Here is a 15,437-nt window from a genome sequence, read left to right on the forward strand (position 1 = left end):
TACCTTATTAATTTTTTATATTCATAGGATTGTACATTTTTTTTTTTTTTTTTTTTTTTTTTTTTTTTTTTTACAAAAGTTTCTGGCAACATTGGAAAATCCCAAAAACCCCGGGAAAATGAGTTTAAATTGAGGTTACATTCACAGCGCGAATTTTCAAAAAATTCTGGTGTTTTGTAAAAATTTTGGTTGTACAATGTACAGTGCACCGTTTGCTTTTATGATCGTTATCTTTCTTCTCTTATCTATCTCGTTTTGTTAGCTGGCAGTGAAGTTAGGTAAGTAATATTGTACATGGTGGGCACTAGGATGCACAATCTGACCATGGATCTTCTCATTTTGAGATTCTGGTTTCCATCAATTCTATACCCCACCTCCCTCAGGCAGGATGAGGTCCACAGCTGGGAATTTCATTGATGGATGGAGGGTAATCCCACAACGAGATAACTAGAAAGCAGAACTACTATATTTTACTCACCCCTTAGGTATTGGTTCTTTCTATTGCATTATTTTTAGGGAACCTGAAGTAGGGTTATTTTTAGGGAACCTATTCAATATACTGATTTTTTTCTTTCAGATGTCAATCATGCATAATCCTAAAAGGTGGTCGACTTGAAAAATGAGAAATAGCATGGCCCAGACCTGAATGTAATCTTGACAGCCCAACCAAATAGAAAGAAGCCTCCAAAAAATGGTAATTAAGTTTGTTTGTTTTTTTCTTCTTCTTTTGTAATATGTATTTATCTCCTTTTAAGAGCATAAAATCATGTAGATTTATGTGGTGATTTATTATAGTTTAATACAAACTTGAGAATTGTTTGTTTAATTTTCAAATCTAGATTTCTCATTTTCCTTATGGCATAGGAAAGAAAGTAATATAATCAGCCCATATTTTCTTACAGAGGAGGAGTCTAGCACCCAGTCAGTTGAGTAAGAGATCTCCGGAAGATTCTCCGGGCATTAAAACATTCACACCTCCAGTCAAGAAGGAGAAGAGATCTTGTACCTCACGGAAACCTTTGAGTTCAGTGGACAATGAAGATAAACCCAACTCCAAGTTACCAATGACAAAAGAGGAAATGTCTGAACATGTAAGATTAATAAAATTTTACTTTCAAGATACAATACATCAGAAATCTTGTGAATTGTATCAGTTACAAAATGCAAGTAGATTATATGGCATGTTAATTAAGTAAGGTGCTGGTTACAAGATAGTAATATACAACTGTTGTATTTACCTACTCCTCTACTCATGTAAGATGTTCATAGAATACAAAAGCTCTACCCTCAGCTGGAGCAGAGTTACAAGGTTGGACAGCTGGAGCAGAGTTACAAGGTTGGACCGCATGAAGTCATAAGGAATAGAATAAAAGTAACAGAAGTGTCAAAGAACATTCAGGAGAGGAGACTTCAGTAGTAATAATAGTATGATCATATTGAAAGAAGAGATTGGGAAAAGAGTTGAAATAGAAACAAGGGGGAGAAGAGGGTGAGGGAGACCAATAAAAAGGTGGAAAGGTTGTATGAGCCAAGACTTGGAAAAGAATTTATCAGAAGATCAGAACATGAGGTACACAATAGGGCTGCCTGGAAAGGACTATCAACACAAAGTTACAGTGTGTCCTCCATCAATATGTTGAAATCATATTTCAATTACCTACATACCAACAACAATAATTAATAAATTACATACCAAGATGCTTCAAAACCTCCAGTAATGAGATTGATAGCGTGGGAACTAAATTCTTATCATATTATCATATTCTTATCATATCATACCCACAGGCAGATCCTATATTCTGAACACCTGAACTCCATTAAGTTGATCTTTTTGCAAATTTATCTTATACTTTGGAATAGGATCAGTAGGGTTAATTGTGTATTTAGGTAGTAAAGGGTCTGTCCATTGAAGTGTTTGTAAATAAATAAAATAAAATGCAGGAATTTCATTAGAAATGTAATGCACCCAGCCCTAGGTGGGCAGTCAGTAATGGAAGCTATAGCTTCTTTTGGGTGAATTTTGGATTATAATATTCAGATCTGAACCCCCTAAAAAAACCTACCTACTTGAATTTAATTTTATTATTAATATTATTATTATTTTTTAGGAAAACCTCATCAGGCAGATTCTGGCTAAACCATTCAAAGTGCCCATTCTAAACTATTTAGGATACATTTCGCCCTGGGGTCCAAATCGAACCCGCGACCTAGTGCTTAGAAGGCAGGCGCCTTCCAAGCTAACTAGGCTGAATCTCTTCAGTACCCTCGGAATTGTTTCTTCAGTACCTTCGGAATTGTTTCTTGAACTTCTCATAGTGATAATCGTCCGTGGCCTTCTCCGTACTATCCCGTTTCTTGTCCCCACTAGCACCACTACTGGCGGTAGGGATAGCAGCATCTCTTGACACTTTAGGCTGGAATGGCACAGGCTGATCCAACCTTTCCTTTTTCTTCGGAGGTCCCGTGTCTTCAATGTTAACTGCAAAGGTAAAATAAAAGGAAAATCAGTGGTTTTATTGTTATTTATTGTTATTTATGTTGGTTTTATTAATATTACTGTTTTTTTTTTTTTTTTTTATTTTGAACATTTTCTTTTCTCCCTTTCTGACATACAGGCGTCAGTGAACCTCTCGCCACGCCTCCTCCACACTCGCTCACGTCCATCTGGCGAGTTTAAACACACTCGCGTTTCATCCGAGAACAAAACTATTTTAATTATTTTTTTTTTGAAAATTGCATTGTTGCGCTAATTTTGACGCGGAGTTTATGTCTTGAGCATATTCGTCACACGCCAGAGCTGCTATTTCAAAGGTAATTGAGGAGCTGGTTTGAATTCTAGAAAACCAGCAAAGTGGTTTTCACCACTATTGCCTACAGAAGCAAAAAAGTAGGTGCCATCAGCAAAAAATTTGGACCAATTGCAATACTTTCTCATTACTAGTATAGCTTCGCTATACTGTAGTAATAGAAAGTAAACATAATGATAAAAAAGAAATGTTCCCAGCTGAGGATCACTGTACTTACATCTATTATGTTGAACAAAGTTCACAGCCATGTTGGTGGGAACAAACTGTGAGGGTCCATCTTTCTTGTTGTGCCGATCCCAGAGTAGCTTCAGCTTGGCCTCTTCTGTTGCTTCAATGTTTCGAATTTTAGCCCTGTAAGGAAACATATTGAGGTTAGATTGCATTTTTACCAAATATTTAAATAAATAAATACATAAAAAGGAATTAATAAATTAATCTTCAGTTAATTTAAGCAAGCTTACTTTGTTATCTTAAACAATCGATCATTGCTTTCAAAACTTGAATAATTATTCTATGTATGATTTTTAAGTCATAAAAAGTTCAAACTAGAGCTCCTCCCACCATATTTTCAGTTGAATTCTTAGTCCTCCACACACGTTAAGTTAACCAGAGAAGCCCAAGGAATCTACAGTCTAGGCCCAACATGACATGAGAATATAGTCCAGACACAATCCACTCACAAGACAACCCTCATAAATACAAGACCATTTCCATTAAACATCTGACTTACTCTATTCCCAAGTCCACCTCTGGAATCCCACTCAGCATTTGATTGCTTAACATTTCCTCAGACTGGTGTGTGGAAGATTGACGCAAATGATCAGGTACAGCTTGGAGGGCAGCCTCCTCTGGGGAACAATAATTGACTCCTCCTTCCTCCCCTTGACCCCCTTCTTTGGTCTCCTCACCTTTCTTTCGTTTGGAGAGTTGCTCTTCGATGTACTTCATCCTGGAGAAAGAATTTTCATGATTATTATTACTTGTAATACCACCATGCAAAGAACAAAAGGCACCATGAGAGAATAATAAAAAAGAAAATTAATAAGTCTAAATTTTAAGAGCATTATGGTTAAAAAAAAAAAAAAAAAAAAAAAAAAACTTGGGGTTTATTTTCCTCAAAAATGGGAAAAAAAGAAAAATTGTTAAAAAAAAAAAAAAAAAAAAAAAAAAAAACTTGGAGTTCATCTTCCTCATAAATGGCTAAAAATGATAAAGGTCCCTCAAGTTCTATATAGTCTAGGTTCCCTACTTACATCTCCTCGTCTTCATCCCTCTTGTTGGTTTCAGCCGAGAATTGAGTTCCGATCCCTGTATCATAGGCATCATCCACCTTCTTAACTTGTCCACTCTTTAGAGCTGACATGTTCACAAGGCCTCCAGATTTTATTTTGAAAGGGTCTTTCTGCAAGAGAACAATACGTTGTTATTCCCCTTATTTCAATGTGATTCATTTATTTAGATTAGAAACTATTGGTTATACCTAAGTATTTCAATGAACAGATACAATTACATGAAATTACAAAGGACAAAATTTGTTGTGTAGGGTAAACTTGATAATTCAACCCTCATTTTACTGGGTTGGATTTTATTTAGACTAGTCCTTCTGAGGCGGATTTCACATCTAGACTGCAACTGGTAGTATACAGCAGTTTTCATATTGAGGGCTACATAGTCTTATAGGCCTGTTCACACTTAAACTTAGAGTTCAAGTGTGAACAGGCCCATAAGACTATGTAGCCATCAACTTGAAAACTGCCCTATACTACAAGTTGCAGTCTAGATGTGAAATTTGCCTGAGAGAGAACATTAGTTTCTAGTTCTTCAACTGAACATTATTCACAGAAATGGTACCTACCCAATGGCTGGAACAACAATTTCTGTACAAAGACTAGGAAAATGGGAGAGAGATTTGACTTACCACTAATAATTCATCTTCTTCAGCAACTTTCTCACCCACTGTTAAACTTATGATGGATACACCATTTGGCCTTTGTCTCAGTTTTTGTAAACTCTTCATTTCTTCTAGTTTCTTCCTGAAAAATAAATAAAAATAAAAAATGCTTGGGCTACAATTGTACACTTATCATGACTCTTTCTGTGGATCCTTTGTTGGGCATCATCAATGCCCAATTCAGATGTCAGTCATACTATATGTGTATTTCAACAATAAGCTGTGTCTACACTTAGTTGACCACATCTATCAACGAGATGAATCTATGTTGTTGAGGCAGTGTATGGTTCCAGTCAACATCAATACACCATAGCAATCATTGATCGGCAAGGTTGACTGGGTATGGACACAGCTTTAGACCTTTAGGAACATCCTATGGGCCTTTTTCAGAGTGTGTTCTACAGTTAACAGAATCACCAGTACAACATCTGCAAATATCAAGCCCAAGGTGTCTGACTGGGATACAGCCCCTTTGTTTCAGTACTGGAATTGCTGTACTTTCATTAGAAAGTGCTGTACCTTTTCCATAGTTCCCTATCAAACTTACAATGCTTCCATCTCTTCTTCACTGTCCTCTTCCTCGGAAGAATCCTTACGCGTCCTCAGGTTTTTCTTCCTTGACTTGAATTTTATAGGTTGAGGAGAACTGTCCTCAGACTTTATATGTTGTGAAGATCCTTCTTCGGACATGGCTCTGGAATCTAGATCTTAAATGAAAATTGAGAAGGAAGAAGGAACAATCTCCTTAACTAGAGGGCCAGTTTCAGCACTACAGTACTAGGTACTACACTTCTGATTATTATTATTATTCTTCACTACAGTCTACAGTCGTTTCATGAGAGTTGTTCACAAATTTAAATTTTCGCGGCGCAAATTTCAAATTTTTGAAAAAACCTCCCATAAGGCTGTGTTTATGAACAGGGCTGAGATGAGCTCGGTCGAGGTGAGATAGGATATTGTTTCTACAGTTTTGCATTGGAGTGGTAAATTATTATTCACTACAGTCGTTTCATGAGAGTTGTTCACAAATTTAAATTTTCGCGGCGCAAATTTCAAATTTTTGAAAAAACCTCCCATAAAATTTTCTGGCAACATTGGAAAATCCCAAAAACCCCGGGAAAATGAGTTTAAATTGAGGTTACATTCACAGCGCGAATTTTCAAAGGGATTGTTGGGCTTTTTTTCTGACCCTCTGTCCCGGCGGCAATTTTTAAAATTTATTTTATATTTATTTTTGTTTGCTTTGTAATTCGCTTGTTTGTAATATCTAATTTAAATGAAAAGTATAATATAAACGTGCAAACTAGAGATAAAAAGTAAAAAATGAATTCAGATTGTACGCGTTGCGGAAAAAAAATCACTAGGATGGACAATCTGACCATGGATCTTCTCATTTTGAGATTCTGGTTTCCATTAATTCTATACCCCACCTCCCTCAGGCAGGATGAGGTCCACAGCTGGGAGTTTCATTGATGAATGGAGGGTGATCCCACAATGAGATAAACTAGAAAGCAGAACTACTATATTTTACTCACCCCTTAGGTATTGGTTCTTTCTATTGCATTATTTTTAGGGAACCTGAAGTAGGGTTATTTTTAGGGAACCTATTCAACATACCTGATTTTTTTCTTTCAGAATAATCCTAAAAGGTGGTCAACTTGAAAAATGAGAAATAGCATGGCCCAGACCTAGCCTGATTTTTTTCTTTCAGAATAATCCTAAAAGGTGGTCAACTTGAAAAATGAGAAATAGCATGGCCCAGACCTGAATGTAATCTTGACAGCCCAACCAAATAGAAAGAAGTCTCCAAAAAATGGTAATGAAGTTTGTTTGTTTTTTTCTTCTTCTTTTGTAATATGTATTTATCTCCTTTTAAGAGCATAAAATCATGTAGATTTATGTGTAGTGATTTATTATAGTTTAATAAATCACTACACATAAATCGAATCCCACCATCGACAAAAATTTGTACTCGTTTTTCGATTGCAAATATTTCAACGGGTTACTTTCTGGTGTTCCCGTGTTGACCCCAAACTTGAGAATTGTTTGTTTAATTTTCAAATCTACATTTCTCATTTTCCTTATGGCATAGGAAAGAAAGTAATATAATCAGCCCATATTTTCTTACAGAGGAGGAGCCTAGCACCCAGTCAGTTGAGTAAGAGATCTCCGGAAGATTCTCCGGGCATTAAAACATTCCCACCTCCAGTCAAGAAGGAGAAGAGATCTTGTACCTCACGGAAACCTTTGGGTTCAGTGGACAATGAAGATGAACCCAACTCCAAGTTACCAATGACGAAAGAGGAAATGTCTGAACATGTAAGATTAATAAAATTTTACTTTCAAGATACAATACATCAGAAATCTTGTGAATTGTATCAGTTACTTACCTTCATCTCAAAAATATAAATGGAAATTTACAAACTTACAGAGTGTCCTCCATCAATATGTTGAAATCATATTTCAATTACCTACATACCAACAACAATTAATAAATTACATATCAAGATGCTTCAAAACCTCCAGTAATGAGATTGATAGCGTGGGAACTAAATTCTTATCATATTATTATTTAATTATACCCAGGCAGATCCTATATTCTGAACACCTGAACTCCGTTGATCTTTTTGCAAATTTATCTTATACTTTGGAATAGGATCAGTAGGGTTAATTGTGTATTTAGGTAGTAAAGGGTCTGTCCATTGTTTGTTTCAACAAGGGTTAACACAGACGTTTCTCATTGATATAACCTGTAAGTATAACGTTATTTTGTTTCAACTAAGGTTTAACACAGACGTTTCTCATTGGTATAACCTGTAAGTATAACGTTATTTTGCTTCAACTAAAGGTTAACACAGACGTTTCTCATTGATATAACCTGTAAGTATAACGTTATCTTGTTTCAACTAAGGGTTAACACAGACGTTTCTCATTGGTATATCCTGTAAGTATAACGTTATTTTGCTTCAACTAAAGGTTAACACAGACGTTTCTCATTGGTATAACATGTAGATATAACGTATTATAACGTACAACGTTATTTTGTTTCAGCCGGACTCTGAGGAAGGCAACGAGATGGTGAAAAAAAATTGGTGAACCACCCTAAGCTTTAACTATTGTATGTAGGTATAGGGTATAGGTAATCTTTATTACCTAGTCTTAAAAATTAATTGGCAAATTGCACAATAATGGCTAAGTAATAATTAATTAAAAAACATTTTGAACTTGGAGGAAAAAAAAAAAAAAATGCAAGTTGCGGGATAAAGGGACCACAGTCATGTTCTTCAAGGATGTCTGTCACATACCTTTCGGCGTTTAAGGTCGGGCTCGGGACACTGACTAACTCCGTGCGACCTTCGGAAGAACAGGGTGGAACCCCAAAAGGAAATTTATAAATTTAGGTATACCTACTCCCTCACATTTATACCTTTAAATTTTCAGCATGAACTTTTCATCTTAATAAATGAATATTTGAGGTTTAAGAGCTTTTACTGTATTTTATGATCGATGAACACATCGCACGAACACCTGCTAGCTAGAAAATGTGGTGGGATCTTATCTTTAAAAAAAAAAAAAAAAAAAAAAAAAAAAAAAAAAATTAGGCACCTATAGGGCGCTTTTTTAAAAAAAAAAAAAAAAAAATGAAAGAAAAATAAAATTAGGTACCTATATGGCGCGTGAGTTAACAAAATTTTGAAGTATACATATATTTCTGGACATGGTCTTCACTAGTCAAGTGAAGACCATGTCCAGAAATATGTATGATAATATTGTACTTGACCATTATCTCAAACTAAACAAAATTTTGGAAGTAGGTATTTATATCCATTCGTTCGGTTGCGTCTATCGGAATTCGGAATATTCAAATTAGGAAGTGGGCCTGAGGACTCTGAGGAGGCACGCTATTTGGGAAACGCTGATCAGATGTTGCCGTGAACTGGTTTTTTGTGCTCGTTGGTATTTTCTTTTTTTCTTCTCAAGTTTCAAAATGAAGGCTCGTCATTGGTTGAAAAATCAAAATGGCTGTCTAAACAACTTTCCTTCATTTTCTGATATTTTTTGATGTTTGCAAATTTTTTCAGCTCTGGAAAATTTGTAGGAGCTTAAATTTTCATGTGAATTTCCATGTTTTACCTATTTCAAAACGTTTTACATATAGTTTGACTTTCCTAGATGACTTTTACTTTGACTTTGCTTTGAATATGTTTTCGCGAGTGATTTCAACCCCGATGGTGTCATGTCTACGATTGTGAGAAAGTGACATTTTTCATTCAACGTTTCTACATACTCAGGCTTTCCTGAAAGATTGTGATTTTCTGCCTATTCCTCATGAAAACTCTACGTTTTGTGCAAAAAATGCAAAACCCCAAAAGGGAAATGTGTGTGTGACCGAAGTCCTGTATAGAGTCAAGTCTTAAGCAATACACACAACGACACAACTCACACAAGTTGTGTACTATCAGTTACCATGGCTTACTCACAGAAGCACGAATACAATTATTTCAAATCTCCTGCAGTTCGGGAACAACCTGAACAATCCTACTCTTCACGGGACTCAATTGCTGCCCCGTCCTCGACAGGTCATTATTATATTATTACTTCTACTAGTATAGTTTGAGTTACTTGGGGAGTGTATCAGGCAAGGTCACCAACAGGAAACTTTTAAAATCAAAGGCCAGTCCTGTAGTGGAAGTTTTTGTTAGCTGGTTGTAACTGCCAGCTAGGGCATAACATTTTCATCTCTTTGCCATATGAGATATTTAGTACTTCCTACGGAGTGATTGCAATCTTGAGAGCAACAAAAATTGTAACTTTGTTCTAGTGCTCCACTATGTATTTGGATCATAAGTACATACCATTGCTTTGTAGAGCATAGTCCATTTGACTCAACAAAATTTTAATATTAATTATATTCGGACAGCATGTAGGTACTGAGGAGGCAAACTCCAAACTACTTAGGTATGACTTACCATTTCGGATAACTTTTTTCTCTGGAATGGTTGGTTAGAAGAAGATATTTCCGCACTATAGTGCGGTGATGCTTGCCTAGTGATCAGGAAGGTGTGGGTTCAATTCCAGGAAGATTGCAATGTAGTAGAATACTGCTGAGGTAAACGGGCTTTTTTGTCCCTTTTCGGACAGCATGTAGGTACTGTGAGGAGGCAAACTCCAAACTACTTAGGTATGACTTACCATTTCGGATAACTTTTTTCTCTGGAATGGTTGGTTAGAAGAAGATATTTCACTAAGGTCTAAATTAATTTGTTACTTAAGGTTAATTTAAAGTTTTACATTTTTTAATTTTAATTTCTTCCAGTAAACACTTCAGTTCAGAAATCTTTTGGCAGATTTTGGCATTTTTCATTTTTTCCGAATGGTTATGTTTGTTTTTAGGTTTAGGAAATTTATTTTACAGTGTTGCCAGTTCAAATGCTGACTTGATCAAAAAACCTCCCATAAAAACCTCATGGCTCACGACGATAGTATACAGGGTGTTTGTATGAATTTCTGAAAAAAGCAAAAACGACTTTATTAATTTATTCCTTAAGCTCTGACTTGATAATCCCATTTCTTATGGATAATAATCTATATAATATCTGGGTAATATTTTTCGGGACAAAGATTTTTTTTGCCTAAGCTAAAGAAATTTTTTCGCTAATCAAGGTTACGTGGGCTGCGTTCTCGTAGGCAACTTTACAACCTTGCAGTTCACTTTTCGAAAATTTTGGTGTCACAGAAATGTTCCCCACATCACGTAAAGAAAATTATAACAAGGTACCTACTTCCAGCTATATATATATTGTAGACTGGACAGGATCCGAAAAGAAGAGGTGATTTTTACAATCACCTCACTTCTTTTGAGAGTACAAAATTCGAATTTATCTACATAATATAAAATTATAATGTCGCACCATATTGCTGACCAATCTCTATGGAATGCTGAATGACTGATAAATCTGATAATGGAAAAATGCACGCGCTGATTGCTGACGCATATTGTGTTTGTATCGCGTATCATGAAATTGTCGCACCATATTGCTGACCAATCTCTATCGAATGCTGAATGACTGATAAATCTGATAATGGAAAAATGCACGCGCTGATTGCTGACGCATATTGTGTTTGTATCGCGTATCATGAAAAGAAAACAAAATGGTGCCTGTCCCCTTTTCTCAGCTGTTTATCCCCCTCATTTGACCCCTATGTTTTTTGCTCAATAAAACTCAGATGCAACAACTTACGAATAATAAATATCTTTTTTATGTTTGTTAGAAATCGTTTCCGAGTATGTTTGGCGTCAAAAACAAAACAATTAATAATAAAACAAGGAATTTAACAATAGAATATGCAATGAATATTATTAAAAAAATATATTAAATGTCTGGATAAATAAATATTTTCAATAAGTTTTTTAAAATCAAGAGCTACTGTTGGCTACACTGAAAATCTCTGGAAATCTCGCAGATCCTCAGATGGGTCACGTGACCATCTTCTTCTACGAATAATAAATATCTTTTTTTATGTTTGTTAGAAATCGTTTCCGAGTATGTTTGGCGTCAAAAACAAAACAATTAATAATAAAAAAAGGAATTTAACAATAGAATATGCAATGAATATTATTAAAAAAATATAATAAATGTCTGGATAAATAAATATTTTCAATAAGTTTTTTTTAAAATCAAGAGCTACTGTTGGCTACACTGAAAATCTCTGGAAATCTCGCAGATCCTCAGATGGGTCACGTGACCATCTTCTTTACTCTACAGTTGCACAGTTATTTCTTAAGGCATGAAGGCGCCAATAAATATTTTTGCGTTTTTAATTTGTAATTAATGTGATTAATCCTTTAAAATAATTAATGAATTGACTACTCTACAGTTGCACAGTTATTTCTTAAGGCATGAAGGCGCCAATAAATATTTTTGCGTTTTTAATTGTAATTAATGTGATTAATCCTTTAAAATAATTAATGAATTGTGTTTTAAATAAATCTTTGTAGTGTTTAATGTATATTTCAATTGACAATGAATTGTGTTTTAAATAAATCTTTGTAGTGTTTAATGTATATTTCAATTGAAAAATTGCATCAAATACATCTTATATTAGCATTTAAAGAAAAACTATCTAATGGGGACAAAATGGTCGAAGATATCCTATAGGAGTTTTTCAACTAATTAATATCACTCAATAAGCTTTATAATCAAATGTTTTTTGGTTTCTTCGACATTTAGAAGTCAACATATTATGTAATTAACACGATTAAAGCGTTTTAAATCAGTTTTAATCAATAAAAATTGAAGAATAAAGTGATGAAAATTCGAAGTGCTGCCATCTATGTTGTTAAAAATGTTGATTAGGCCACAGCTGTATTATAACGAAATAGCCTGAAATCTCCATTGGAAATCAAGTATTTTTCTTTGAATAAGAAAGAATCAAGATCTAATTCTTGTTTAAATCGATTATCGGAAGTATTTCCTTCAAAAAGGATGTAAAATCTTTGCATAACTTGCGTTGTAAATATGCATAGTATTGATTCAAAGAAGCAATGTTTACATCCTATGACCACTGGGTAAGAGGAATAATTCTGCTAGATACAATCATTTTTCTTCAAAACATTCTTTATTGGTTTGAAACTCACGTCTAACTTTCACTGAATTCTGTATAACTTGAGGTGAAAATTACAGTCTAGTCCTTTTTCTATTTATTTCCTTGTTTTAAACAAGAAAAAACACTTGGGCATCAATGAAGAAAATGTCCGTTGGAAACAGAATCTATGCTTCCTTTCATAGCCTTGGGAAGTATTTCTTCAAGTCAACTTCTTAATTAGGTGTTTTAACCAAAAATTTTGATTTTACTGGAATGATAATCAGATTTATGATCCCAGCTCTTGAACATCATCTCTATACACTTATGGTCAATTACTTGGTTAGCTTGGTCTGGAGGTATCCTTTGTTGTTGCGGGATATTGAGAAACATTTCATGAAGTTGCTCTACTCCAAATGTCATTATAACTGATTGGTTAGGATCCAAATGTTGACCAATCAGACACAAAAGTTCTATTAGAAAGGGCTAAATGTACCGACTCTTCAGAAAATGCTTGTGAATATCAAGTTTTCAAGGGTCTTATCCTTTCTATCACCTAATGCTAGTTCCTGTGCTAGTGTAAATCTTTGTTTATTATTAATTTAAGTAACATCAACATCAGGAGCAGGGTTTAAAGGTTAATACAGTATGTACCAAATACCCCAATGTAACAAAATTCAAAAGAGAGGCTGTCAGGTATCACAAGTTTTTGTTGTAGCAAGGTTTCATTTTATCAGATTTTGCTATATCAAGATTTGGCTGAAAACAACTAACACTTACATTTGAACTTTTTGATCAGAACATCAAGTGAAGCTATATCCAGCTTGCAGAGAGGTTTTACATGCTAGCTACATACATATCAAATCTATTCATTGTCCGGGGAAACCCGGACGTCTGGAAACCCTACCTGGAAAGGACTATCAAGAAATTCTGACCCTATTTACATAGGAAAAGATTAGAAAGAAGAAGATAAAATACAAAAGAGCTCACTTACATTCCTTTTTTTGTCCATACTTTCATAGTATAATTTGGTGAATTGTTCACCAATTCTTGAGGCTTCTGGACTATCAAGAAATTCTGACCCTATTTACATAGGAAAAGATTAGAAAGAAGAAGATAGAATACAAAAGAGCTCACTTACATTCCTTTTTTTGTCCATACTTTCATAGTATAATTTGGTGAATTGTTCACCAATTCTTGAGGCTTCTCTGATGTCAGCTACTGTAAACTTGGTCCCACTATCAGCTTTCTGCTGAAAATAAGAATAGAGCTTGCATAATACTGCCTTGAAGAAAAACACTGCTCAAGGTACAATTTATTGTCTGTCCATTGTTTGAAGTGAAGCAAAGAGACAATTTATCAGAGTCCAAACTGTGCAAGGTTTAAATCAAAACCTGGAGTACTGTAGTGGTGATACTTGCCTAGTGATCAGGAAGGTGTGGGTTCAATTCCAGGAAGATTGCAATGTAGTAGAATACTGCTGAGGTAAACGGGCTTTTTTGTCCGTCCATTGAAGTGTTTGTAAATAAATAAAATAAAATGCAGGAATTTCATTAGAAATGTAATGCACCCAGCTCTAGGTGGGCAGTCAGTAATGGAAGCTATAGCTTCTTTTGGGTGAATTTTGGATTATAATGTTCGGATCTGAACCCCCTAAAAAAAAACCTACCTACTTGAATTTAATTTTATTATTATTTTTTTTAGGAAAACCTCATCAGGCAGATTCTGGCTAAACCATTCAAAGTGCCCATTCTAAACTACACAGGAAGTGGCTACTCTACCAAAGCATTGGGTGTCAGAAGGGAAGGAGCTCGGAAAGCTCTACATGATCCTACAGCTCCCAATGCTTTAGTTCTCTACACACCACCACAACTTAGTGCTCATGATCTGCTCAAAATCGACAAGTGAGATATTTGACTTAAAAAAAAAAGACGTTTGACAGAGGGAACTGTACTTGTTAAGGTCTTATCGTCCCGAAATCGGAGAGAGAAGACAGGATAAGAGAAAGCGACGTTTGACAGAGGGAACTGTACTTGTTAAGGTCTTATCGTCCCGAAATCGGAGAGAGAAGACAGGATAAGAGAAAGCCAGCGAGAACAAATATTATCCCATCAGGATAAAATTCGCCCCAGGCGGGAATCAAACTCTCTTTTATCCTGAATAATAGAGTATTTAGACTATCGTGCAATGGTCAACTTTCAGATAGTTTCCCATTGCATAATGGTATTATTACCGGTTCATCAAGAGAAAGCCAGCGAGAACAAATATTATCCCATCAGGATAAAATTCGCCCCAGGCGGGAATCAAACTCTCTTTTAGATTTCTGTTGTAAAATTTCTGCATCATGTGTTGAGGTGTAAAAATCGTATGTCACGTCACGTGTTGAAGTTCACATCACGTGTGCCGTTGCTTAACGTCAGTTTTTCCTTGGCAATGAGAGTTTTTAAAGTACAAATATAAATAAGTACATAGGAATCATCTGTATGATGGTGCTGGAACTCGTTAGTCCTCTGTGTTGTAAGTCATTACTTAACCTGGAAGGTATGAAGATTTGGGGTTCATTGATAAAGTTAACATCAGTGTAATATTGTTTGCAGGGATAAAATCCAAGTCCATGTGGTAGTTGATCCTGTCCTGTCCAACATATACTTAACCTGGAAGGTATGAAGATTTGGGTTTCATTGATAAAGTTAACATCAGTGTAATATTGTTTGCAGGGATAAAATCCAAGTCCATGTGGTAGTTGATCCTGTCCTGTCCAACATCAAGCTATACTCTTACTTTTATTTCTCACATACCTTTAGGGACATACCTATGTAAAGAGAATAAAATACCTTGTTTATCTTGCCCTATGAGGAGCAAAAAGTCCCTCTACCCAAACAGTTCAAACAAGTTACTTGGAAATATTTGATGGGGATCTAAGTACAAAATTGAAAGGAGAGTAAATTATGTCCACCTTGCACATTCTAAATATCAACTTTGTGTAAAATGGCAAGTATATTTTAGGTACTACCTATTAGATGTAAATAGTAGGAAGAGACAGAGGCTCAAGAAGTCCAAAACAAAAGAGGTCTTGATTTGAATATTAACCAAGG

At 35.1% G+C, this 15,437-nt stretch overlaps 3 protein-coding genes across 3 annotated transcripts; 2 read left to right on the plus strand and 1 right to left on the minus strand.

The window, feature by feature from the left end:
* Window positions 1-167: 167 nt before the first annotated feature.
* LOC103514793 (DNA repair and recombination protein RAD54-like) lies at window positions 168-15,009 on the plus strand. The gene is made up of 5 exons (XM_026827664.1): window positions 168-278; window positions 6,470-6,574; window positions 6,889-7,077; window positions 14,047-14,246; window positions 14,940-15,009. The coding sequence occupies exons 2-5, from the start codon at window positions 6,572-6,574 to the stop codon at window positions 15,007-15,009; spliced, it is 462 nt and encodes a 153-aa protein (XP_026683465.1). The 5' UTR covers window positions 168-278; window positions 6,470-6,571.
* Window positions 319-2,250, plus strand: LOC113469762 (DNA repair and recombination protein RAD54-like). The gene is made up of 5 exons (XM_026827663.1): window positions 319-485; window positions 578-694; window positions 903-1,091; window positions 2,109-2,187; window positions 2,246-2,250. The coding sequence occupies exons 2-5, from the start codon at window positions 692-694 to the stop codon at window positions 2,248-2,250; spliced, it is 276 nt and encodes a 91-aa protein (XP_026683464.1). The 5' UTR covers window positions 319-485; window positions 578-691.
* On the minus strand, window positions 2,178-5,591 carry LOC103514784 (telomere length and silencing protein 1 homolog). The gene is made up of 6 exons (XM_008479687.3): window positions 5,306-5,591; window positions 4,726-4,840; window positions 4,061-4,209; window positions 3,538-3,756; window positions 3,025-3,158; window positions 2,178-2,479 (listed from the first exon to the last, which is right to left on the minus strand). Exons 1-6 carry the CDS (start codon window positions 5,446-5,448, stop codon window positions 2,280-2,282), a joined length of 960 nt encoding a protein of 319 aa, XP_008477909.1. The 5' UTR covers window positions 5,449-5,591; the 3' UTR covers window positions 2,178-2,279.
* Window positions 15,010-15,437: the final 428 nt, after the last annotated feature.

Source organism: Diaphorina citri, unplaced genomic scaffold (genome assembly GCF_000475195.1).
Source record: "Diaphorina citri unplaced genomic scaffold, Diaci psyllid genome assembly version 1.1 scaffold1223, whole genome shotgun sequence".
In the NCBI taxonomy this organism is placed as follows: Eukaryota; Metazoa; Arthropoda; class Insecta; order Hemiptera; family Psyllidae; genus Diaphorina; species Diaphorina citri.

What these genes read in the sequence shown, in the direction of transcription:
- LOC103514793 (XM_026827664.1), top strand. An exon ending in AAGAGGAAATGTCTGAACAT is followed by an intron (nt 7,078 to 14,046) that starts GTAAGATTAATA and finishes TATTTTTTTTAG; the next exon opens with GAAAACCTCATCAGGCAGAT. An exon ending in GATCTGCTCAAAATCGACAA is followed by an intron (nt 14,247 to 14,939) that starts GTGAGATATTTG and finishes TATTGTTTGCAG; the next exon opens with GGATAAAATCCAAGTCCATG.
- LOC103514784 (XM_008479687.3), bottom strand. Translation starts at nt 5,448, where the DNA reads ATGTCCGAAGAAGGATCTTCACAACATATAAAGTCTGAGGACAGTTCT. An exon ending in AAGAAGATGAATTATTAGTG is followed by an intron (nt 4,210 to 4,725) that starts GTAAGTCAAATC and finishes GTTCTCTTGCAG; the next exon opens with AAAGACCCTTTCAAAATAAA. An exon ending in CTTTGTTCAACATAATAGAT is followed by an intron (nt 2,480 to 3,024) that starts GTAAGTACAGTG and finishes TTACCTTTGCAG; the next exon opens with TTAACATTGAAGACACGGGA.
- LOC113469762 (XM_026827663.1), top strand. An exon ending in AAGAGGAAATGTCTGAACAT is followed by an intron (nt 1,092 to 2,108) that starts GTAAGATTAATA and finishes ATTATTTTTTAG; the next exon opens with GAAAACCTCATCAGGCAGAT.